General features: G+C 47.2%; 3 protein-coding genes across 7 annotated transcripts; 2 read left to right on the top strand and 1 right to left on the bottom strand.

Annotated features, from left to right (window-relative positions):
• Positions 1 to 58: 58 nt before the first annotated feature.
• tulp4a (TUB like protein 4a) lies at positions 59 to 16,478 on the top strand. 2 transcript variants are annotated; one of them, XM_057017785.1, is made up of 15 exons: positions 59 to 207; positions 1,111 to 1,406; positions 1,521 to 1,942; positions 5,908 to 6,036; positions 6,116 to 6,277; positions 6,474 to 6,654; positions 7,224 to 7,331; positions 7,408 to 7,574; positions 7,681 to 7,905; positions 8,487 to 8,721; positions 9,209 to 9,353; positions 10,036 to 10,207; positions 10,289 to 10,382; positions 10,476 to 13,765; positions 13,844 to 16,478. In XM_057017785.1, exons 3-15 carry the CDS (start codon positions 1,691 to 1,693, stop codon positions 13,958 to 13,960), a joined length of 5,277 nt encoding a protein of 1,758 aa, XP_056873765.1. In that variant the 5' UTR covers positions 59 to 207; positions 1,111 to 1,406; positions 1,521 to 1,690; the 3' UTR covers positions 13,961 to 16,478. The 2 variants fall into 2 exon arrangements, with proteins under 2 accessions (XP_056873765.1, XP_056873766.1); XM_057017786.1 differs by having other exon boundaries at positions 1,111 to 1,942; positions 10,063 to 10,207.
• Positions 16,479 to 16,601: 123 nt separating this feature from the next.
• tmem181 (transmembrane protein 181) lies at positions 16,602 to 22,775 on the top strand. Of its 2 annotated transcripts, none has more exons than XM_057017795.1 (17): positions 16,602 to 16,901; positions 18,143 to 18,246; positions 18,410 to 18,477; positions 18,833 to 18,923; positions 19,036 to 19,154; positions 19,322 to 19,438; positions 19,538 to 19,618; positions 19,743 to 19,842; positions 19,984 to 20,114; positions 20,212 to 20,303; positions 20,380 to 20,437; positions 20,511 to 20,613; positions 20,695 to 20,746; positions 20,833 to 20,915; positions 21,012 to 21,101; positions 21,182 to 21,248; positions 21,329 to 22,775. In XM_057017795.1, exons 1-17 carry the CDS (start codon positions 16,765 to 16,767, stop codon positions 21,411 to 21,413), a joined length of 1,578 nt encoding a protein of 525 aa, XP_056873775.1. In that variant the 5' UTR covers positions 16,602 to 16,764; the 3' UTR covers positions 21,414 to 22,775. The 2 variants fall into 2 exon arrangements, with proteins under 2 accessions (XP_056873775.1, XP_056873776.1); XM_057017796.1 differs by lacking the exon at positions 16,602 to 16,901 and adding an exon at positions 17,680 to 17,900.
• Positions 22,352 to 24,235, bottom strand: dynlt1b (dynein light chain Tctex-type 1b). Of its 3 annotated transcripts, none has more exons than XM_057017819.1 (5): positions 23,918 to 24,235; positions 23,431 to 23,509; positions 23,182 to 23,223; positions 22,825 to 22,948; positions 22,352 to 22,723 (listed from the first exon to the last, which is right to left on the bottom strand). In XM_057017819.1, exons 2-5 carry the CDS (start codon positions 23,455 to 23,457, stop codon positions 22,458 to 22,460), a joined length of 459 nt encoding a protein of 152 aa, XP_056873799.1. In that variant the 5' UTR covers positions 23,458 to 23,509; positions 23,918 to 24,235; the 3' UTR covers positions 22,352 to 22,457. The 3 variants fall into 3 exon arrangements, with proteins under 3 accessions (XP_056873799.1, XP_056873800.1, XP_056873798.1); XM_057017820.1 differs by lacking the exon at positions 23,918 to 24,235 and having other exon boundaries at positions 22,352 to 22,528; positions 22,646 to 22,723; positions 23,431 to 23,833; XM_057017818.1 differs by lacking the exon at positions 23,918 to 24,235 and having other exon boundaries at positions 23,431 to 23,857.
• Between the last annotated feature and the right edge of the window lie 4 nt (positions 24,236 to 24,239).

The raw sequence follows: 24,239 nt of genomic DNA, 5'->3' as shown, positions 1-24,239 counted from the left end.
TGCAGCTACTGGATGCAGCGACAGCGCAGCCTTGTTAACTGAGATTAAAATGAGAGGAACGTGAAGCCTTTGATTGGCGTGAGGTCCGCTCATTTAATTGGCCTAGGTCACGTGTCTGTGACGTCACGCAGCCGCCCGGCCCTGCCACTGTTGTTCAGAGGCTGCAGCCGGTGGAAGCAGCAGCAGCAGCGGGCGAGCGGATCCGAGGTACCCGCTGCTCTCTTTGTTAAAGATTTCTCCCGGTTTCGATGTCGGCTCGGGCGATAACATGCTATCGCTGCGCTCTCCGCGCAATGAACGCGCGGATCTTCCGGAGACTCCCTGGCTGATATTTAAAATAGATGTATAATGGAATAAACAAACAGCTAATGTGTTAGCTTTAGCCTGTTAGCGGCGGATGTTGAGTCTCAGGCGATGGTGCTTCACGCTCAGTCAGCTTTAGCTCATCTGTTAGCCAGTTAGCTTGCACTTTATACTTTACAGAGGAAATAACGCTAAGTGGCGATGAAGGCCGTCGGCCCGAATCGACTTGCATCCTTGTAAAAAGGAGCGAAATCAGACTGTTGACAAGGTTTCCTCTGTGCAGCCAGCGGAGGTTTCGCTCTTGGTGTCGGTTAGCTTCGGCTAGCAGGTAGCTGTCGGTGACGGTGTCGGGGCTATTTTGTCTCAAACAGCATCTCAGTTGTCGGTGCGACGTATTATTATCCTAAACGTTCAAATGTAGGATAAACGTCTGATTTTTACCGTCGTGTTTCTTACGGTTACGGTATACGGCACAACTAATCCACATTTTAAGGGCTTTGTTATAGAGACTGTGTTTTTTATTTTATAACAACCGCTTGGGAAAGTCGATTATATATTCTGTCCTTCAAAGCCTGTCGGAATTAAATTATCTTTCAGTGCTGAATAGTCCATTTTAGTACTTTTGTTGTTGCTGCTTATTGAAACCTGTAGAGGATAGACTGCGCTTTGGTACATTAGTTTTGTCTTCTTTTCTATGGAGTAAATGAGCCAGCATATTAAAAATAACATGAAGCTAAAGGTGATCTGATAACCTGTTTTATTGCATCTGCGCTCCTTCCTGATGTTTGTTTTGGTGTCGCCCGGTAGCCATTCATGGGACCTCGAGGCCAACTGGAGAGACAGGCTGGCTGACATGATGACGTTCCCTGGAGAACAGGCTCTCCAGCGGACTGGCAGCTGATGGAGAGGAGTCCCCCGCTCCTCTTACACGCCCGGCATGAAGAGGACACGGAGCTCAGAGGTTCCACACTGAACTGGACAGAGGCATTCTTATCAACTGGAAACACTGGGATGTTGCCCATGGGTTCTTTTTTGGGGTGGATGTTCCAAGCAGGCGGCCTCGGTTTGGAATCGGCTGCTGCGGCTTTCTAAAGAATTTCACGGTACCTCGAATCGACTCGGATGAGCAAATACACACCTCGAAATTGTGCCTTTTGTTCGGCAGACATGCGACCGCCGGCGTTGACCTCCAGCTCTTTTTGACCTGATTTGCGCAGCCGTACCCAGACAGCAGAGCCAGGAAACGTGAAAGAACTATGCACCATTGTCACACATCAAACATCGAGTCAGCGATCTCAGTGGACGAGAGGAGGCAATAACCACGCCGCGCCTCTGAAGAGCCCCAGCCTCCCCCCCCCCCAGGCGGAGGGCTCAGAGGTCTGCAGAGATGTTCGCCGCCGTGGAGCACGGGCCGGTCATCTGCAGTGACTCCAACATCCTCTGCCTGTCTTGGAAGGGCCGCGTGCCCAAAAGCGAGAAGGAGAAACCGGTGTGCAGGAAGCGTTACTACGAGGAGGGCTGGCTCGCCACCGGCAACAGCAGGGGGGTGGTGGGGGTCACGTTCACCTCCAGCCACTGCAGGCGGGACCGACCCACTCCACAGAGGGTCAACTTCAACCTGAGAGGACACAACAGCGAGGTGAGACGGAAAGATAATTCCTTCTTCAGGCTGTTTGTTCTTTTAATTTTCTGGATATAAAAAGGTCTTAACGGATGTTCTAGACGTCGCCTTCGAAGCTGACGGTGTGAGGACGGCGCCCGGGCGTCTTCTCCAGCGCACGCTGGCGTTATTCCAACCTCACGTTATTAATGCCCTCGGCCTATTTATTTTGTCATTAGGAATGAGGGCTGAGTAATGTGGAAGTTTATTGAGTATATGAATATTGCCCTGGGATGGGACGCGGGCGGCTGGTTTATTGTGCGTTTCGTGGGTGTAGCCGCTGGTCGGACGGGGCAAGGCGCTGCGTCAGCGTTCCCTACGGCAGCCCCGGGAAGAGTGGATGAATCCCCGAGGCAGATCGACTGGAGCGCAGCAGAAATGTCATTTAACGCTGCCCACTTGATTGTGGTCCAAGCACAGACATTCACATTTAGGTGATTTGTTGCAGGTTTTAGAGCCTGAAGTCCAGATTAATAAAAAATGATTCCTCAAGGAATTTTCTAATTGAATCGGCCTCCTCCCCCCTTCCTGTTGTGATTCATCTTTTTGGCGTTGCCACGCTGCTCACCGCTTAGACCGGCAGCACTGTCAGCTGGTAACTGTGCGTCCACCTGAATCGGCTCACGCCAGAATTTTGGTCTTTGCAAGTTCTTCATCTGCGTGTTCAGATTTCTGAGGTCAGAAAGTGTGAGAAATGTGTAGAAGAGTAAAAAATAAAGCAGCCAGACAAGAGGAAAACACAATTTGGAACTTCACCTGCAGGGTCCTGATGCTATTTCTGGTGTTTCTTTGTCAGTTGTGCCCCACTGTAACAAAACTAGACTTGGATGAAAGCAGGCGGATAGTTTAAGGTCCCCTCGTGTTTGTCAGCCTGTCGTTTTTATCCTCCTGCAAGTGACAGAATGCTGTCAAATGTTGTACAGGTTTCCTGAGGTCTTGGTGATAGATGGCTGTAGGCAGGAGAATCCAAGCCCAGACTCTGACGAGGCTTAAGGGCCGAACGTCAGAGTCTCTAATGGGCTCTAATCCACCGGAGATGGGCGATCCCATGGGACCGGTCCCTGTTTTTCAGAACCTACCTGAGCGGCACAGAGGATCATTTTACATCTCTTGAGTCAAAGAAGAGATAAATCTGCTGTTTATTGGCAGCAACGTGGCCACGGGGTTGTTCAGGTCTCCTCCTGCTCGTCAAGATGGACCAAACAGAAGAAGTTGGCCTTTAATAAATCCCACTTGTGCTTAATGGCTTCGCTGCTTGACAGGCCGTCCTTAAAAGCATCTTCTGCACTGGCTTTATTAGTCCATATCTCACGTAGATGGTCTGTGCTGGGACCATCCACGTCCTCCCCGGGTTTTAAAAATAGAGACTTAAAGAGGAAGAAGACATTAAATGAATTGTCTGTCCATCTTAAAGCAGAGCCAAACAACTGACTTTGATTTGAGTGGAATACATCATTGCTGCTTCTACAACACAGACTGGACAGATGGAATAAAGGCGTCGCTGTTTAACGGGCTGTGGCGGCGCCGTTCTTGCCACTTTCCTCGGGTTTAACAGTGCATCCTCTGCTCCTGTTCTATTATCTCAGTAGTTCTGTCCAGCTCCTCTTCCCCCCCTATATTGGACTCGTCTCCTTTCTCGTCTCCTTCAACCTCTCCTGCCTGTCCTTAGCGGACCTCTTAAAATCCCAGGCTTTGTGGAGGGCTTCCTCCATGACCCCTTCGCTGCAGTAACGTCATCTTTTAAATCTTTTTACTGGAGATGGCCTTGTGCTAATCCTCCCTTGGAGACGAGGTGTTGCGTAACAGCCAAGCCCCGTGCTTCCTGCGGTCCAGGTGTATTCGTCTGCTAACTCTTGACACGTGTGTTTTCTTTTTAATGGTCCGTGTTACGCTGCTTGTGCTTTGCTCATGCCACCAAAGTGACATTTTTCCTTCACTCGTCTCTAAATATGATCCAGTTTAATTACTGCGACGCCAACAAAGGCAGAAATACGCCACAACTAAGGTGCATGTGGACCGCACACGCGTCACGCCATCGATTCATGGTTCAGTTTTATGTCCGGCGTCATAAGCCGCATACGGGGGTGCTTCCAATCCAACAGTTCCACGGTGACATTGCACAAACCCAATGTCGCCTCACTTCTGCTGACTCCGGTGGAACCCGACGCCGTCTGCTAATTTGATTGGTCCGCTCAGCTCCTGGTCTTCAGGAGCTGTGCACCTGGTACATTGGACCCGCGTACGTTTCCCTGCACACACGTGCTTTTCTTGCTATTTCTTTAAATCCAGATCGTGTCTCGAGTCCATGTGACGCCTGATCTGCCCGATGGTTGCATCACAACGAGGTGCTCTGCTGCCGTCCCCTCGTGGAACCAGCTTGCATTAATCTCTTCGCTGAGCTAAATTTATGCAGACAGATTATTCTCACCTCTGTGATGCTGTGGTTAAACGTGCACTTCAGAGCGCGTAAGATGTGTAAATCCTCTGATGAATCCTGTGTACGGTTTGGCTAATGTCTACAGACGTAAACTGCCAAGGCTGCATGGGTTTCTGTAGCCATGTACACTGGAGATTCTAGCTAATTTGATGCCTTATGATTTCAATGGGCAGAGCAGAATTAGCTTCTTCATTAGCATCTTGTGGAAAATCCATTTAGCTTATTGGAGGTTGCAGGCGGAGTAGGAGAGCACAGACATCTGGCTGCTTTGTGGTGAGAGAGTGCAGTTGTCTGGCGAGACCCGCGGATTGTTTCAGCATCTTTAAAAAAAGAATAAATAAAAACAGCCCAGCAACAGTTAGAATCTCTTCGTATCGTGGCTCCTGCAGCTCAGACTAGGACACTCGTGTGAGCAGAAACATGGCAGGTGGCTCCCAGGACACCGGGTTGCTGTGTGAGTCAGGAGAATCCTACTCATAGTGTGGAGTGCTGCACAAGGGTCATGCTTAAAGCGATGTTTGTGGATCCTCTGCTTTAGACAAAGATAATAAGAGCGCAAGATAAGCACAGCCGGGGCTGGCGCAGCTATAGCCGAGTCACTTATAGCAATATTTAAATATCTCAGTGATCTGCTTGCATATTTTATGTTTACGACCACTTTTGGCCGATACTGAGCTCAAAATGATGAGACTGAGACCGATAATCGCTTCCCTGGACAAGAAGACGGTGTTTTTGGATGCAGGACACCTCGGGGGGCGATCAGGCTGTTGAGAGCTTGGCTGAGAAGCAGAGGGTTCTTGGTTTGAGCCCCAGAGCAGACGAAAGATGGAAGGTGTTCTTGTAGTAGGAGGAGGTGCCAGAACACCTTCAGAGCACCGCCCAGGTACCCTTGAGCAAGGTACCGAACCCACACATGCTCAAATAGGGCCTGCAATGAACTGGTGACCCAACCAGGGGCGGACCTGCCTTCACCCTTTGTGTCCCCTCCCCGTGACACTGAAAGGATAAAGCGGTTAAGAAGAGGAGACACCTGGGGGGGGGGGGATTGTGCGGTGGAAGACTGATCTGTTGGGCTTGCTAAGCCCTGCTAAGACCAGCCCCGTGTTGTGTGGAGAGCATGTCCCGCCCACGTGCCTCCCTCGGAGCGATGCTCTCTGCTCGGGATTATTCCTCCTGGAATAGGCTGAGTCACGCTACACGAGGCGCGGCGCGGCGTATGGATACACGCTCTGCATCCTCACCATCAACAACGCTTGCACCTAATTTCCACTTTAATTTAAGAGCATTTTAGTGTCGACTACTCTCCTATGGGCAGCATTTTGTGCGTAACTCCTATTTTTTATGTTTTCTCCACTTTACCACAAATAATTCTTTGCAGTTTAACAAGAACAAGCAGAAGAGATGAACTCTAAATACCTGCGTTCACACAACACAGCCTGGAATATTCCTACGTGCTGCTAACCCCGCTAACTGTTCATCGTTCATTCCTTTCCCGCGCACCCATCAGGTGGTTTTGGTGCGATGGAACGAGCCCTTCCAGAAACTGGCCACTTGCGATACAGACGGAGGAATATTTGTTTGGATTCAGTATGAGGGTCGTTGGTCTGTGGAGCTGGTTAATGACCGTGGAGCACAGGTGGGATACACAGCGTTCCACATAAACGCAAACATGGGACAGGGCAGCCGTCACGCTCACGTGTCCGCTTCCTCTTCAGGTGAGTGACTTCACTTGGTCCCACGATGGCACTCAGGCTCTCATCTCCTACCGTGATGGGTTTGTCTTGGTGGGGTCCGTCAGCGGGCAGAGGCACTGGTCCTCTGAGATCAACCTGGAAAGCCAGATCACCTGTGGAATCTGGACTCCTGACGACCAGCAGGTACTTTAGTGAGGGAGATGCATGGAGCATGGTTACGGATTTCCAGGCGTTGTTAATTCTTACGTATTGTTAAATTCTGTTAAAATGAATGATCGACTGCATATATAACGAGCCTCTTCTGACCTCTTTATTGGCCCTTTTCCATGAATTCCTCATCATTTGTCTTGTCTAACCGCCCTGGCCTGTGGGTGTGTAGGTGTTATTTGGTACTGCGGACGGACAGGTGATAGTGATGGACTGCCACGGTCGTATGTTGGCCCACATTCTGCTGCATGAGTCGGACGGCATCGTCAGCATGTCCTGGAACTGTCCCAGTTTCCTGGTGGAGGACAGCAGTGAGAGTGACATGGACTCTGACGATTACTCGCTACCACAAGGTGAGTGCTTATTTATATTTAGTGGTAAAAACTGATCACAGCACATTACCACAAACTATATAGCGGTTCCTGTGTTTTGCTTTTCCAAATCACCTGTTACCCTGGAGTCAAAAATAATAAAAATAAGCGGCAGTAACAGATCATTCTGACTGGTTAATTAATTCACTGTTATTAACTAATCCATGAATGGAGCGTAGTCACACCTGCGTTAGCAACATTCCCCACTCACCAACCCACACAATGGGCTTATTTGGTTTCTTCCAGTTTGTCTTTTTTGTCTCATTTTCTCTTGGGTGTAATTAATCCCAGTTGGTGGAGGGCTGTTCTATTTTTGTCTCCTCCCTTCACCGTGGGCAAAATGGTTAACCTAAACAGCGCCCGCCTCGGCTGGAGCGCTAATTGTGCCCTAACGCACCAGCGAAACCAGTCAGCAGAAATCAATGAACGCCAGTAGAAACATGACTGAGACGCGAGGCTGCCCCGTCCTCCACCTGCCAGATCTGCTCCAGATTTACAGAACGATGACGATGACGCAGTCGTCCATTTTCCATCTTCTGTCTTTGAATCAGTGCACAGCCAGAAACCACTGCTGACGGTGGGCTTCACCTCTGGAGACATCAGCCTCATGAACAACTACGACGACCTCTCGCCCACCCTCATCCGTACTGGTCTCAAAGGTGCGTGGGCCGATTTCCTTCTCCCAACGCCTGCTGCCTGCTTCGCCCCCCTGGTAACGTGTTTGTTTTCCTGTAGATGTGGTTGTGCAGTGGTGCTCCCAGGGCGACCTGCTCGCAGTGGCAGGGATGGAGAGGAGCCTCCTCCCACCTGACCCCTCCTCTCCTCCCCCCATCAGGAATGCCACCGTCAAATTCTACAACGTCCGGGGCGAACACATTTATAGCTTGGACACACCAGCACAAGTAAATATTCTCAGAAACCTCATTATTACCTCATTATCAAGCTTATTATATTAAACTTGATGTTAACGCTGGTTGTTTTCAACCCTTTTTGACGCTGTCGCTGCAGCGCCCCATCACCACCCTGTGCTGGGGTCACAGGGACTCGCGCCTCTTCCTGGCCTCTGGTCCCGCGCTGTACATTTTGCGGGTGGAGCACCGCGTCGCCAGCCTGCAGCTGCTCTGCCAGCAGGGAATCGCAACTGCAGTGAAGGAGGAAAAAGACGTGGCCAAGCTGACGATGCCGTCGCGGCTCGGGTCTTACGTCACCGCTGCGTTCGTCCCCACGATCAAGGTGAGTGGGTGCGGGCTTTAGGGGGAGTCGGGGCTCTAGTTCAGGGGTGGGCAAACATTTTGATTCGTGGGCCACAATGGGTTCTAACATTTGACAAAGGGGCCGGACCAGGAGCAGATGGATGGATGGAGTGCTTTGGTAACCTCACCTCATTGGAGAAAAAATACACATCTTGGGATATGGAGAAAACATGTGCTTTAATTTCAAATGAAAATGAAGAGAAGCATTACAACAAAATATCTGACTTTGGAATGAGTCTTAAAACACTTAAAATCAAATGAATAAAATGTGCCTTTTTAAAAAAAATTAATAACCATTTCTATTTTAAAGCACTGAAAGTTCTGTTATCCTTCAGGATATCACCATCACTCTCCTCCTGACTGTCTTTTTTCTAGTGGGAAAACACCAGAATTGCAGTGAAAATTTAACATTAACAAGGTTTATTCATTTAATTTTTCAAGTTTGGCGGGCCGGATTAAAACGTTTAACGGGCCGCGTGTGGCCCCCGGGCCTTAGTTTGCCCATGCCTGCTCTAGTTTGTTTGTAGCGCTGTGCGTACGAACTCCGTTTTATCTTTCCAGCCTCCCGTCCCAGATCCCAACAACATGCGTGATTTTGTGAGCTACCCAAACGCTGGAAACGAGCGTCTCCACTGTACCATGAAGCGTACCGAGGATAACCCTGAAGTGGGGAGCCCCTGCTACACTCTGTACCTCGAGTACATGGGTGGACTGGTGCCTATCCTCAAAGGCCGACGAATAAGCAAACTGCGTCCAGAGTTTGTCATCATGGACCCTAAGACAGATGGGAAAACAGGTAAAAATTAAAATAAAAAGCTTTGTTATTGAAGTAAATTCTGTTTTAAGCGAGCTAACTGTAATAGGCTAATAAAGTGATTAAACTTTCTTCTAAATTGTGATGTGGAAAGTGCAAGATTGTTTTAGTTCTACAAGGTTGGTCCCATGTCTATTAAAAGCGGCTAAATGGATTTAAACAAATCATTCTGGAACCTCTCCCAAAATGATAGATGAAAGAAGTCGTGGAACGGTTCCAGCCCATCAACACTGTAATGTCCATTTAATTAATTAGCCTGGCCTAAATTTCAGGAGCAGTGCTCCACATCTTCTATGAAGAGAAGAAGCTGAAACTGCAGAAAGGTTATCATGGACTTAAAAGTGCTTCTTGGGTTTTCTGTACGAATTAGCCTGCTTTCTTATAGTTTCGCTTCATTGTAATAATAAACTTGCATTGCTACTTGATACTTGGAACTTTATTAACATAAAATGCACTTTTGTGTCTTCAGACGAGATATATGGTAGCAGCCTGATATCTGCCATGATTGACAGCTGTAATTGCTCAGACTCCAGTGACATCGAGCTCAGTGATGACTGGGTTGGAAAGAAATCTCCCAAGATATCAAGAGGCAGCAAGTCCCCCAAACTCCCCAGGTAACCAAATGTCTAATCGGTGTGTGTCTGTGTGTTGTACTGTTACCAAGTAAGGACCAAAATACACATTTGACTAGCACAGAGAGGACATTCTGGCAGCTCCTCAACACTTCAATGCTCCGTTTGTGGGTTTGGTTTTAATCTAAAGGGTAGAATTCGGTGCAGGTGTCTGCAGGTAAGGAGCTGGTTACTCATTATGTCGCACACAGATGTAGAAGTGCATGTGTGTGTCTGTGAAACGTTAATTAAACCTTATTGGGGTGTCTGTGCACAGTAAAGGCAGCGCCGCCCTTCTATGCATTTAAGTGTTGATTAGTAAAAGTGTGATCATCAGTCATAACAGAAGAGACTAGAATATGGACACATTTGATTTTGATGCTGGGTGAACTGCTCCGGTTGATCTCCGTAGCAGTTCCACGTGCAGGTCTGTCTCGGCGAGTCCTCCCACTCCCCCGTGGAGCCTCTACTGGCCACCATTAGTAGCAGCCAGACTTCATATGGGTTAATGGAGAAATGCTCCTCTGCACTAATGAGCATGTGTCCATTACAGTGTTGATGCTTAAGTTACTTAGTTACTCCTCCCAAATTAACATACTTATCATTTGTTTGAATAATGTTGTGCTCTTGCTTCGGTTCACTGCATGCCTAAACCACCTTTCTCATCTGCCTACCTTCTCTGTAGAGACTTAGTTTGTCCCTTTACCAACAGGATCAACATTGATCCCAGAAAATCACCCAAGCTTTCTCGTGCTACGCAAGAGATCTCCAGGTCACCACGGTTACCTATACGAAAACCTTCAATTGGGTCGCCCAGTCTAACTCGGAGGGAATTTCCTCTAGATGATATCACTCAGGTACAGAAGGAGGCGAAGTTTTCATTTTCATTAACTGGAGAAAAAGAGGGAGAAATTAATCTCTTCGTTTGGGCTTTTTAGCAAAATTACCTTGCTCAGGTCACATCCAATATCTGGGGGACAAAGTTCAAGATTGTGGGACTGGCCACATTCCTGCCAGCTAATCTCGGTGCAGGTAATCAGCCTTGAACCTTCAGTCATGACAGACTCACACAGTTGCTTCAGTTTTGCCTCTCCTGTGTGTTTTAACCCGTTTCTCTGCTCTTAGTCATCTATAAGACGAGCCTCCTCCATCTGCAGCCTCGGCAGATGACCATCTACCTCCCAGAGGTGCGTAAGATCTCCATGGACTGCATCAACCTGCCCGTCTTCAGCCCCAATGTCTTCAGTGAAGATGAGGACGATCTGCCTGTCACAGGCCCTGCTGGCGGTGCTGACGACAACCCGCCGTGCACCGTCAACATACCTATAGCCCCCATTCATAGTCCCGCCCAGGCAATGTCCCCTGCCCAGAACATCGGTCTGGTCCAGTCACTTCTAGCCAATCAGAATGTTCAGCTGGATGTTCTAACAAATCCAGCGACAAACCCTGCTGGAGCATCTGCTGGGCCAGACCAAAGTCAGGACGCCATCCTGACAGCCCAGTACACAGTTCCCACCAGGTATTCCAGTCCTGGGCAGGTCATCTTCGGAGGACTGGAAATCGGCCGCCTAATGGTGGGACCGCCTCCCTCTCATCATCCTTCACAGCAACAACAGTCGGCTCATCACCAGCAGCAACACCAACAGCATCACCAACAGATGCAGCAGCTTCAGCAGCAGCAGCAACAGATGCAGCAGCTCCAGCAGCAGCAGCAGCAGCAACAACAGATGCAGCAGCTCCAGCAGCAGCAGCTCCAGCAGCAACAGTTATTACAGCAGCAACATTTACAACAGCAGCTTCAGCAGCAGCACCTTCAGCAGCAGTTCCAACACATGCAGCAGCAGCAACAACACTTACAGCAGCAGCAAATGCAACAGCAACAACAACAACAACAGCAGCAGCAGCAGCAGCAGCACAGCCATCAACTTCAACAGCTCCACATTCAAATCCCTGTTTCCTCTCTGCCATCAGGACAGACTTCAGGTGGAGCCATGCACCAGCTCCAGCCCGGAGCGCTGCAAATCCAAATCCCCCATCCGCCTGCAGATTTGGTGGTTGAGAGGGCGCTGGGGGGTGAACACTTGCTGAAGATCAAAAATACGCGCTCCACTCCGCAGCTGGCCGAGGCCGATACTGTCGTCTTCAGTGCTCCGTTAGAACTTAGTAAAATGAACCCCCCACCCCCGTACCCGGGGACAGTCGCTGCTGCGGTGGCTGCTGCGGCAGCTTCCAATCCTGCATCTGGAGCCGTTGGGAGCACCGGGGGGACCCCTCCCCCTGGCGAGGTCTGTATGAAGAAGGGAGAATTCTCACTTTATCCTTCAGGACAGCAACAAGCACAGTACCCCACACCTCTGGGGTATGAGAGGATAACCACATTTGACAGTAGTGGGAACGTGGAGGAAGTGTGCCGTCCCCGGACACGCCTCGTCTGCAATCAGAATGTCTACGCACTCCAGGGACCCGGCAGTTCTGCTACTCTCAGGGTCACGTCATCCTCATCATCGACGTCCTCCTCTTCGGCTGACAAAAAAATCCAGCTTCCCTACACCTCCGCCACCCTCAACAGACTCACTGCACCCCGCTACTCCATACCCATTGGAGACCCGCCCCCGTACCCCGATCCGGCCAATCAGAACAGTGCCGTTATCAGGAGTTCTGGACAGAGGCTCGACAGCAATCTGATCCACGCTGCTCTCAGGAGGAATAGCCGAGAGGCTGCTCTCAAAGTTTCCCAGATGTCCGAACCACCCAGACCACTGCCCCCCAAGGCTAAAAACAGTAATACACTAGCATCTTCATTCCACCAGAGGGCGCCAACGGCCTTATATACATGCAGCCAGTGTAGCAGCGCGTCCAGTGTTGCAGGCAGTGCCCCAGGGAGTGCTAATGGGATAGCAGGAGGGACTATTATCAGGCAGGACTTTCCTCCGGGGAACGGAGCACCACACAGCACCGTTATAATTCACTCCAACAGCGGTCCACCTCTGCCCTCCCAGTCAACTTACAATCTGCTGAGCTCTCTCGAAGGATCTGTGGCTGCACCGAGTAGCAGAGAACGAAGTGATTATGTCAATTCAGCATTCAGTGAGGACGAATCTCTTAATCAATCGCTGAGGCATTTGGCGCTAGGAGGAAGCGATGCGTCTGGGTTAGTTGTCAAACGGCCACCACCTTATCAGTGGGACCCAACCGCCTCGGACGAGGTGTGGGTGCCTCAGGAACGGACCGCAACTCTGAATCTTGGACCCCATAAACCACCTCCACTTATTCTTAGTTCATCTCAGCACTTGGATGTGTCCAGATTGCCTTTTGTCCTCTCTCCCAAGTCCCCCACAAGCCCTAATGCCACCTCACTTCAAGCGTCGGCAGCACCTACGGGTTACCAGGTTTCTCTCCAGTACCCTTCAACAGCTGCCTATTCTGGAGTCCAACTTCATCCCATTCAAGGGTCTCCACATCCCTGTTCTCCTAAAGAAGTCGTGGCACCAGTGCCCTTCTCACAGCAGGATGCCACCATTGTGCTACCACAAAGTTACTCTGCAAATCTGGCAAACCTAGCTTGCTGTCCCCTCCCACCCATGTATCCAGGAGGGAGTGCCTGTGCTGGGCTTCCCATCCCCCCCGTTACCCTTCACACTCCCTGGGGAACATATAACTCTTGCCCACCAAAACCGCCTCCTCCAGTGCCACTACCACCAAAAGCCTCCCAGTTGGCAGCAGAGAAAAATGTCGTCTCGCCGCCGCCGCCGCCGCCACCCCCTCCGCCACCCCCACCAGCAGAGCTGCCAGGTCACGCGGGACTGCAAGAAGCTATGGCAGAGGCTGGGGAGGGCTTTCAGGAGGTGCTGTCTTTAACCGAGAGTCCCGTGCCCCAGCGGTCCGAGAAACTCAGCAAGAAGCATCGCAAGCGGCTGGACGGGCGCTCGGACGAGCCGCTAGCTGAGGGCAGCAAGTCGAAAAAAGAGGGCAGGGCGATGGGCGATTTCAACTCGCTCATCTCTAGTCCTCGGCTGGGAGGACGAGACAAGAAGAAGCTGAAGGGCCAAAAAGAGCAACAGTTGAAGGCCAAAAAGATAAACAAAGCCCCTGCCAACAGCGAGTTCCAAGACAGCTCAGAAAGCGAGCCGGAGCTGTTCATCAGCGGGGACGAGCTGCTCAACCAGTGCCAGAGCGCCAAGAAGGGCTGGAAGAGCAAGAGGAACCTGAGGGCCGCGAGTGAACTGGATGAGATCAGGTGCCGAAAGTCCAATGAGAAGGAGGACAGGGGCCTGGGCAACCAGGGCTTCGTGTACGTCATGGCCAACAAACAGCCGCTGTGGAACGAGGCCACGCAGGTCTACCAGCTGGACTTCGGGGGCCGCGTCACCCAGGAGTCTGCCAAGAACTTTCAAATCGAACTGGAGGGCAGACAGGTAGGTCTCCCGGTGCCATGGCATATGGACATTTGGAGGTTTTACTCATCGCTTCTCTTTGTGTGCTTACCTGCGCAGGTGATGCAGTTCGGCAGGATCGACGGCAACGCCTACATCCTGGACTTCCAGTACCCCTTCTCGGCCGTACAGGCCTTCGCAGTGGCTTTAGCGAATGTTACCCAACGCCTCAAATGACCTGCCCCTGCTCTACCTACCCCGAGTTATATCTGGGATTCTAATGCAATCTTGAAGTGGCATTTCTTACGAGTGAGATTATCGGGGGTTTTTGGACATTTGAGCGACGATTAGCCCGAGTCCTAAAGGGACCGATGGAATTTTGCTGCACTACAAAATGCTGCCACTAAAGTCGGTGCAATAAGCGTCGGCTGGATTTGCCAGTCGGGCCCTCGGACGTGTTGGATCGGCGGCGATGCACACGGGGCCAAAGAGCTTAGATTTGGTAATCATCATGCAAATAAATGCTGCTTTAGCTAGAAGAAACTGAGAGGCGAGATAGCTGATTTGGCTCAGTGAAAGGAGGAGTACAGTTTTCAGGACAGGCAGCAGTAATACTTGAAAACTACACTCTGGAGGTGTATTTCCCCAGGGAGCACAGGTACTACTGGGCACTGAAATCTATTGCTGTACACAAACGTCAGTGAAACAGTTACCACGGTAACTACAGCTCTTGCTTTTAAGCTTGTGTTGAATGACTGAACCTGGTGAAGGCCTGCGGGGTCTCCAGCTTTGAGTTTAGGTTTTTTTTCTCCCGCCATTCCTTAAGTTACTCGGCCCGTCGGCCGGAATCGAGACTTTTACCGACAACCTTTTTGAAGCACTAATTAGAGGTCGCGTTTCGCATTTTAAGCTGTAACCGGTGTTTCGCTGTTGGGATGTTCGTAGAGTAGATATAAATGGGGTCGCCTGCAGTTTTCCCACATCGTTTCCTGGGAATTTGAAGGACGGAGATTATTTATGATTTGATCATGCGATGCGTATTTTAACATCTGTGTCGTCGTTCGCACCCTTTTTACCTCCTTTATGTGGGAGAGCGTTTCTGAACTCGAGCACCTGTACGATTAAGGGCAGGAAATGAAGTCACCGAGGGCTGAAGGGAAGAACTCTCGACAGGAAGTGATGTATCAGCTGGTGTCACTTCTGTGAAGTGAGCTCGTTGTGCGAAGGGGGCGTGGCCTGTCCCAGGTTCCTGACAAACACGCTGAACATGTTGGCGAGGTACACGAAATATTTTTATATATTTCACCTCTACCATTTCATACTCCCTTCAGAGGACATGTAAATACACTCAGTCGTATATGTAAATGTTGTGAAGACGCGTGATGTAGTTTTACACCTGTCTCCACTGTTTTAAGTGTAATAACAGGTGTGGGGAACAGACCTGTAAGAGACTCGGCTACAAAAAAAAAGGTCAATGGAATTAAAATTCTCACTGAGTTGTGAAGTCAAAGCACCTGTGAAGAAGGATGAAGGTGTTAAAATGTTTGTTGTAGATAATTATTGGAATCATGTTTTGGCCAGTCACACTCAAGGAAAATTTGAGCTGATCGCGAAACATAAGTAGCTTATTAAACTGTTTGCAAGTGTCTTGGGGAGCTGGTATTTGTTTTAATCTGTAAAATGTTAACATTTGGGTTTAATGAACAGATTTAATTGTTCATGCGGTCACTTCTAATATCTGTGCCAAAATCTGCATTTCGTGAAATTCATTGGTGGAAAACTAAACCTTTAGGGAAGGTTTTTCCTGATTAAAGGGTCATTTTGGACCCTTGCTCTTTCAGCTCTTTCAGGCTTGGCGCGATAATTGTGCGACGCCGTCGTTGTGTTTGCATATCACGGGATGCACGTCTGAGGAGGGGTCGAGGTGACAAGTACGGTTACTGAAACCGTGAGTAACACGACATCATGTCTTAGTCTGATTTAGTTGTGCAATACTTTCTAAGGGAGGAAAAACAACCGTTTCATTCATCGCGCTTAACCTCAGATCAACGGCATTCTGTTCCTTCTGCATCTCATTTGTAGCTTTTTATTTATAGGACGGTTTCCTATAGGAGGTGTTAGCTTCTAGACATACTATGTATTGTGGAATTTTCCTCAACAGGTCGTGGATGGGGGGGGTTGCGAGCGTGGCCCAGGTTATGAGGTGCGATTGGGGGGGGGGGGGGGGGGGGGGTCGGTAGAGGAGGTTTCTTTTCCTGTGTTTTGTGAAAATTGCAGTGGATGGAAAAGTTGTGAATGAGTAAGTGCCCAGTTTAGCGTAGTAAGTAGACTAGTTGTGTAGAATGTAACTGTTCAAGTCGAGGTGTGTCTGTGTTCCACTGTGCAGTCGACCAATCCCATCAGTGTTCTCTTTAAACCCGTGAGGCCGTGGCTCCTGGATCGAAAACACTTTAAAATTAAAATTTAGAGTTCACAATGCACCGAATTTTATGTTCTGAATTGCCTATGTAATTAGGGTTTAAGGATTTACTTTTAACTGAAACCAGGTGTAGATAGTGTAGAATTTGACTTTTGTTTAGCAACAAAAAGAAAATGTGTGCTTTGTATTTGTAGACTTCAATGACAAAAACACTTGAAAAGAAGAGTGACTTGGTGACTGAACGTTTTTAGTGAATGGATAGTAAGGCATGCCATGTAAATTATTTTATAATTGTATATGTCACGCATCTTTTGAATAAAATGTCATTGTTTCAGAGGAGTGGTTGCGTTTGTGTTAAAACATCATCTCTTCACAGTTAGTTCGTAGTGCGCTCGGTGACGTCACTCCGCAGTGACGCTGTCCGTGGTGCTGAAGCCCGATCACGTGACGCCCCATCTGGCCAATGAAACGTGCGCTTCCGCCTCCTCGATGTCGCTTTTCTCTTTTCATGAGCCGACACAAACAAAAAAAAGCTTCGGCTGCGGTTTCTGTTGAGCGACACATCAATAGTGATCATTGTGCTGTGCTGTGACGACTCCAGGCTCGGTTCGGGCCGGGATTGATGATGAACGACGACTACGCGTCCGGCTTGGAAAACCCTTTTTACAGCGAGCTGAAATATTTCTGTAAGAAGATCCAAGAGGCCTACAGCGAGCTGAAAGAGGACCTGACGCCCTTTAGAGATGATCGATTTTACAGGTGGGTGAGGAGCAACATGGAGCTGTGATTGGGTCAATTATTGGGTATTATTATTATTATTGTTCTTTACCGTTTCATTCTTTGTTGATGACTCAACAGAATTACATCCTCCAAATCATCTTATTGATTCAGAAAGACAACAGCCCCACTGAGAATATTCTATGTCTCTAAATCTATAGCTGGAGGTTTGGCTCATAAAAGGACGCCATTCCAACATCGTGTGGGTGTGTGGATAAAGTCTTATCAGCCTCGGGCCTGGCTGATAACAGAAGAACTCCGCTAAACACAATGATGGACAAAATGGGAGATCTCAGTAAACAGTCCAGCAAATCTAGTAGTTTAATTCTTACAGAGGCGTTTTATATTTAGTATTAAACATGTGCCCATTATTTAATGTAATAATATAACGGAGCCTTGGGGAATAGCGCATTTCTATGGATTTAATTCGTTACAATATGTGGTTGAATCGGTGGGGCTGAAATTCTCTGCGATTAAAATTCTAACTAAAGCATTTAGACGGGTTGGATCACCCCCCCAACAAGGCTTCAGAAAAGCACACAAATCTTCTATTCACCCATCTCAATCCACGACTTCACCCTGCTTGAAAAAGCATCAGGCGGCCAGTGAAGATGCAGTTTGTGGCGCCGCCTCGTGGACGTAAATCCGATCGCACCATTTAAAAGAAAGACCCTGTTATTTAATCTAGAAGTGGAGCGTGAATTTATATCTAAAATTACTGGCGTGCTTTTTCGTGTTTTGGATGATTAATCTCCAACGATATATAATAATCTGTTCAGAGACATTTAAGCAGGAGAATCACGTTGTTTGGAGATCTTGTTCCGCCTCGCTGTTGTCACGTGACCCGCGTCAGCTCCACGTGTGACGTTGCAACCCGGATGTAGCAATTTGTTGATAACGCGGACGTAGAAATCGTCTCAAGTCTACCATCGCCTGCCTTTTCTAGCATTGCGGCCCTTCGGAAGAGCAGAAAATGGAGCGGTATGACAATGTTTTAACCAGCAGAGTTAGTGAAAAAACATATCAACGGTGGTTTAAGTTTTAAAAATTCTAGAACGGCATTTGTTTTGTTTTTCCTTTAACCATCTGTTCATGCTAACGCCGAGTAGCTTTGCAGGTAGCAGTGAATCACAGACTGAAAGAAAACTTTAAATCCCAGACTTGCTTCTCTCATTTGCTCTATTTTGCGTATTCAAGATGCAGCGGATGTCTCTCTTTTACAGATTAGCCCCAATGCGGCTCTACAGTCTTTCTAAGAGGCATTTTGTATTGGTCTTCGTGGTGTTCCTCGTCTGTTTTGCACTCACTGTCTTCATTGGTGTTGCAGGTAAGACAATAGTAACAATGATCCAGATTTAGCGGGGAGACTTTCTTCCATTTATTAAGAGCAACCCAGCCAAGAATTGAAATGACCTTTGCCCGCAGTGGTTGTGTCATTCTTGTAAGGCTTTGCTCTGTGGCAAAATTGTATTTGTTTGTGTATTTTGCAGGTCCAAAGATTCTATATGAGCAAGAGCACAATGCTGAACAATTAATTGTCAAAAACGTCTCCATTAAGGTAAGATGGGGAAACTGTTTCACATAAATTTACACTGACAAATTTGGGAACAAACAGGAATAAGCAGTTTGTTAAATCAGGATTAAACAGCTTCTAGTTGGAGTAAATATATTTTTAATTTTTCCATGTTTGCTCGTGCTGCATGCTTGACTCCAGCGTGGTTTTATGTCTGCCATTGAGTGTTTCCCCTCTTAAGTCCAACACAAACACAACTTTCAGGAATGTTTCCATGTGAGCAACAAAGGAAATATTTGTACAGCGCTGCAAGCGATATTGAGGCTTATTTATGCTCTATACAGTGTAGAAATTAAGCCTGGTTTTGTTATTGCCATTCTAATTTTCTGTCTGTCTTCAGACTGGACCCTTTAATATCGGCTCTCCTCCCCTTAACACCTACAACCAGCAGCTATGGCTCACGTGCGTGATGCAGGTGGAACACAGCAACAGTAAGACAACACATTTAGCTAATTACAATGTCTGCTAGTCTTAGCCTGCGGGATAGTCACACTTATACTGTCATTGTGCTGACATTGCGCTTTTCGTCACTTGCTGTGTCAGTCGAAGGCTTCCAGCAACCGTTTGAGATCAATGTTGAGCTGAAGGGGGTCGTGCATGATGCCACCGAGGTGCAGATCAACAAGATCCGCCAGAAATCACGAAGGTTGCACTGCGTGACGGTAAGCCCTTTTCTTTTCTCTCCACCTCATAAATATTTGTTAGACATTTGTCCCGATAATCACACATGTATTCAGAGATGCCTGCAATTAGAAATGGTGGAATATTGAAGAAACGAGAGGCCGGCAGGATAAATGCTGAGTCGTGCACTTTCGTTCTCCACTTCCAGAAATGCGACGAGATCATCGTGCTGCATTTGGGCTATTTGAACTACACCCAGTATCGGGTTAGGGTCAGCTTCAAAGGCCTGGAAAATGTCACGTATGACATCAGTGTTAAGTTTGTGGTAAGTTAAAGCTCCCGGAAGGGTCGGTTTTTCCATCTCAAAGAAATGGTGCCAGTTCTTTAAACGCTCACTGTTGGTTTGTTTCCACATTCGTCCTAGTGGAAAATGTATAACCCGACTTTTTCACAAGTGGAGATCTGGTTCCGCTTTGTCTTTGTGGTGCTGACTTTCATGGTAACGGTAAGAACACCAACTTTATTTATTTATTTATTTTAAAGAAACTTCATAAATTGTGATCTGAGACAAAGTGTGAATGAAATGTGCAAAGCTTAAACTCCAAAGAAGGGCTCACTTGTTTTCCCAGTGTATGTTTGCACACTCTCTGAGGAAGTTTTCCATGAGAGACTGGGGAATAGAACAGAAGTGGATGTCAGTCCTGCTCCCACTGCTGCTGCTTTACAACGGTAACCTCCCGTCTTCAGATGTCCCCCTTTACACTTTACACGCTACAGATTTGCTCATGAATGACGTCATATTTGAGCAAAGGCTTTTAGACTCACTGCACGTTTTGGTGGGTCGTCGATTGTCTCCTCTTGTCTTCGCAGATCCGTTTTTTCCGCTGTCGTTCCTCGTGAACAGCTGGTTTCCTGGAACTTTAGATGCTTTCTTTCAAGCTCTTTTCCTGAGTGCTCTGCTGCTCTTCTGGCTCTGCGTTTATCACGGCATCAGGGTTCAGGTGGGTTCACAGCTCTCGCCCCTCTTTATTTATTTTAAATTGAATCCCATATTTCGTGTCCCGTGCTGCATATTTTGCTGCCTTTCGCCCCCCCCAGGGTGAGAGGAAATGTCTGACATTCTACTTGCCTAAGCTGATCATCGTCGGGCTTCTGTGGTTGTCAGCGGTCACGCTGGGCATATGGCAAACGTGAGTGACTCCGGCTGCTGTAAGATCCAAATCTGTAATACATGGATTAAAGCACATCCTTTTCCTGAATGCACAGGGTCAATGAACTCCAAGACCCGACTTATCAGTATAAAGTAGACATAGGAAACTTTCAGGTGAGTCCCTAATTTATTTTAATTTTGTAACTCTCTTGTCTTGAGTGTTTACATCTGGTCCTGTGTTCTCCAGGGCATGAAGGTGTTCTTCCTGGTTATCGTGGTGCTCTACATCCTCTACCTAATTTTCCTGGTGGTCCGAGCCTGCTCAGAACTCAAAAACATGCCTTACTCGGGTATTTCAAAGTCCCGCACCTCTGTTTCCAATGCCTCTTAAACCGCCACATTCATGCATTGTTGTGTTTGACCGCCGCCAGATCTCCGGCTCAGGTTCCTGACAGCACTGACGTTTGTGGTCCTGGTTATAAGGTGAGTCTAGGGCGGAGGGGGAAGTCCTTTAATTTAATAGAGTCGCTTTGTGTCTCGTTTTGATCCTGGTTAACCTTCCTTTTCAGCATGGTCATCCTCTACCTGAGGTTTGGTGCCAAGGCCCTCCAGAACAACTTTGTAGCAGAACTGTCTACCCACTATCAAAACTATATCCTTGGCTGAAAATATGAAATGTCGGGCATGTTTTGACCTGGGGAGGATGTCATCTTGAATGTGGGAGTTCCTTCCTTAGCTCCCTCCATACCTGCTGAATTCTTATCTTTCTACGGCCTGCTCAACTTCTACTTGTACACGTTAGCGTTTGTGTATTCCCCCTCCAAGAATTCCCTGTATGGTGAGTGATGCATGGTGTCCATAGAGAAATAACGAATGGCTGTGCCAAGCTGCTCTGACTGGTCCTGTCCTGCTCCTCAGACATCCAGCTCAAGGACAATCCTGCTTTCTCCATGCTGAACGACTCCGATGATGAGGTCATATACAGGTCGGTGGCTCAGCACAGCGTAGTTGGGTTTTTCAGTACATCGTAATTTTCTAATCAAGATGTGTCTTCCTGTTGTGAAGGAGCGATTATGAAGATATGCCTTTACAAAACGGACGCGCAATCAAAGCTACCGCCAAATACCAGGACGAGAGCGACAGCGAGTGACGGGGTCGACGGTCAAAGGAATCATTTGTAAATAAGAATGAGAATATTGGTGGGACACTGTATTGTAATTGTAGATAAATATATTTTTAAAAGTTCCATTTCAAGAGAATGTATAATCATTTTAATGAACGTTGAGGCTTGTAGCCACTTTTTTCCCCCTTTATGAACGATGACGAAACGCTACATAAAACATTTTCTACAAATTTTGTAAACTTCCCTGTGACCAGCTATTTTGTAACGGAAGTGCTAATGTGTCAAATAATTGGTCTTTTTGTTCTTTCACTGTCTTGGTTTACATTAAGTGCTTTTCCTATAAATGTTTGCACTCCGTCACTTCCTCGTTGAGCTCTGGAGGGTTGGACTGACGCTCATTAAAGGCCACTACATCGCAATTCTTTATCCTCACAGATTAAAACCTAAATACTTCAAATGGGAGTGGGACCAGTCACCATTTCATCGCCTACGCTCTGAAAACTCCCGTTAAAGCAGCTTTGTTTTTACTCCTTTATAGCAGTATTTATTTTGCCAAAAAAGGGACATTTAAAAGTGTTTTATGGAAACCTGGATGGCCACATTTTTACACTAATTATGCTACTGATCTTTGGGAAACGGCTGTCCCAGCAAACACGATCGACCAAATATATTTTGCCTTTTGTCAAAGGCATTTTTTTTTCTGCTTGAATTGTTCTTGATTTAACCGCCTTGATTATTTTTAAAAAGCTGGACTTTTGGACAGTCAAATCGATGCGCTTCTGTTTACAGATTTGTTTGTTCCGACCCAATGTGGTGCCTTGTATTGTCATGCCTTTTTTTTTTTCCCCAATTGTGCAACATTTTTAATGTGAATATTTTGACATTAATGTCTGTTAATTTCTGTGATTGTTTATGGTGGCTTAATTTAAGGTTCTTGCACCCCTGCCAGGTCACGTGTAAATATATCATTGTTTAAAATATATTTAATAAAAGACATTTACTGTACATCCACATGCAAATAGTCAACACTTTCATACACAGTATTTGGAAAAGCAGAAGACTGCGCAGTGTTCAGATGGCCAACCCAAAAACGGTGACGATGCAGTACATGGACTTGTTCTCCCACCTCACTGCACAGCTTCCTGTTTGGGAAAGCAAAGGGAAATGAAATTGTGCCTCCAGCATCATGGAAATACGTCTGCAACAATGAACCCAATGAGGAAAAAAAAGACAGGTTAAAAACATGTGCCTGATATTACCGTCTGTTGAATTGTCCCAAAAGCAGGTGTTTGCCGTCTGCAGCCCGGCTCCGTTCTTCTGCATGATGATACAGTTAACTGTGGGAAAAGTCCAAATAAACTTCTCTGTACTTGTTCTGACAGAGGCTTACAGGTTGTCTGGGTTTGGTTTTTAATAGCAGTGAGGTCGGAGCACATACCGATATATTTGAAAGGCTTCCCCAGCTTGCTGAGTTGCCCGAGGACCAGTTCCACCACACTGCTGGTCCACTGGGTCACCCTGGTGTGCTGGTAGGGATTTCCTCCAATGGTCGCTTCTATTGACTGCAAATGGGTTCTTATTGCTAAGTGGTCCTCTGGACCATAGTCTGCTACTCGCAAATAAGATAAACATGCATTTGCAACGCGACAGCGACGGTTCCCAACAATAACTAAAGCATGCTGCGTATCCATGGCAACCCGCAGGTCGCCAAACACAAAGTGGCTAGCGTTAGCAAGAAGATACAAACTACATTTTAAAAAGACGGTCAAAAGACCCTCGTACAGTATATACTTACCTCCTTGATTATTTTGCTGACTTCTTCAACAACGAAGGTCGTCTAATAAGAGACAAAACTGAGTTAATAACGATCATTTAACAGCAACGATTATACACGCGTATATAGCAACGATGGATTTGAAGTTAGCCACGTATCAGCTTCTGCTTTGGCTAAACGCCTTTTGTTACTATCATGCCAACAACATTTGTCATTTTTAGTTTACATTTGGTCCTTTTTAGGCGTGAATCATAATTGCGGTGAACTTACCGCCACCTCTGTTTGAGCCTCATCCATGGTTGACTCGATTTCCGCTTGGATCCTTTCAAATTAAGAGTCGTAAATAAGACTGGAGGATCAAGGAAAAAACACTTTAATCATCGCCTGTCAGATGTTCTCGACAGATGTCAGTCTAACCTCTGCTTTGTTTCTATAACTACGATAAAGTATCAAACTATCAAAGAGGCGGGATCAAAGGAGATTTACTTTAAAGTCGTCAGGACACCAGAGTCAGTCTGTCCTCTCTCAATTTTACGACCTTGAAATACAGTGCAAATAATTACTTTTATCCATAGCTGGTGAGAAGTTTGAGTACTTGATTGAACACAAGTAATGACGATGATATTGGTGATAATGTACATGTAAGGGTTCGTTTCAGCTTCTTGGTCGTGGTCACAAGAGGGGGACATGGATCAGTTATCTAACTAGCGAAAAACAATTCTCACCGTGTATCTAACTAGCGAAAAACAATTCTCACCATGCAGTTCTTAAATTATTAAATTATTCAGCCAAATAGACAGTTAAGCAGCTAGTAAATGTACGATTTGAAGTTTAAACCGTTCTTGTGTTACGGCAGCCCATTGGACAAATTCCCACCACGTGACCAGAAATGAGAGAAATCAACGTTTGGAACGCTCGATTTTTCTGCTTTGTTTCTATTTTTAAAGCAGCGTTGTGGTGTTTATCGTTTCCTACTATTTAACTTGAACAGTTTGCCTAGTCCGTCAATTTTGGGGGATTTTTTTTCCCACAAAAGTGTAAAACCGTGAGTGAAAGTCATAGTCACTGGAATGCGCTCC

Source organism: Takifugu flavidus, chromosome 19 (assembly GCF_003711565.1).
Source record: "Takifugu flavidus isolate HTHZ2018 chromosome 19, ASM371156v2, whole genome shotgun sequence".
Lineage (NCBI taxonomy): Eukaryota > Metazoa > Chordata > Actinopteri > Tetraodontiformes > Tetraodontidae > Takifugu > Takifugu flavidus.
This window is presented reverse-complemented; position numbering and strand designations above follow the sequence as displayed.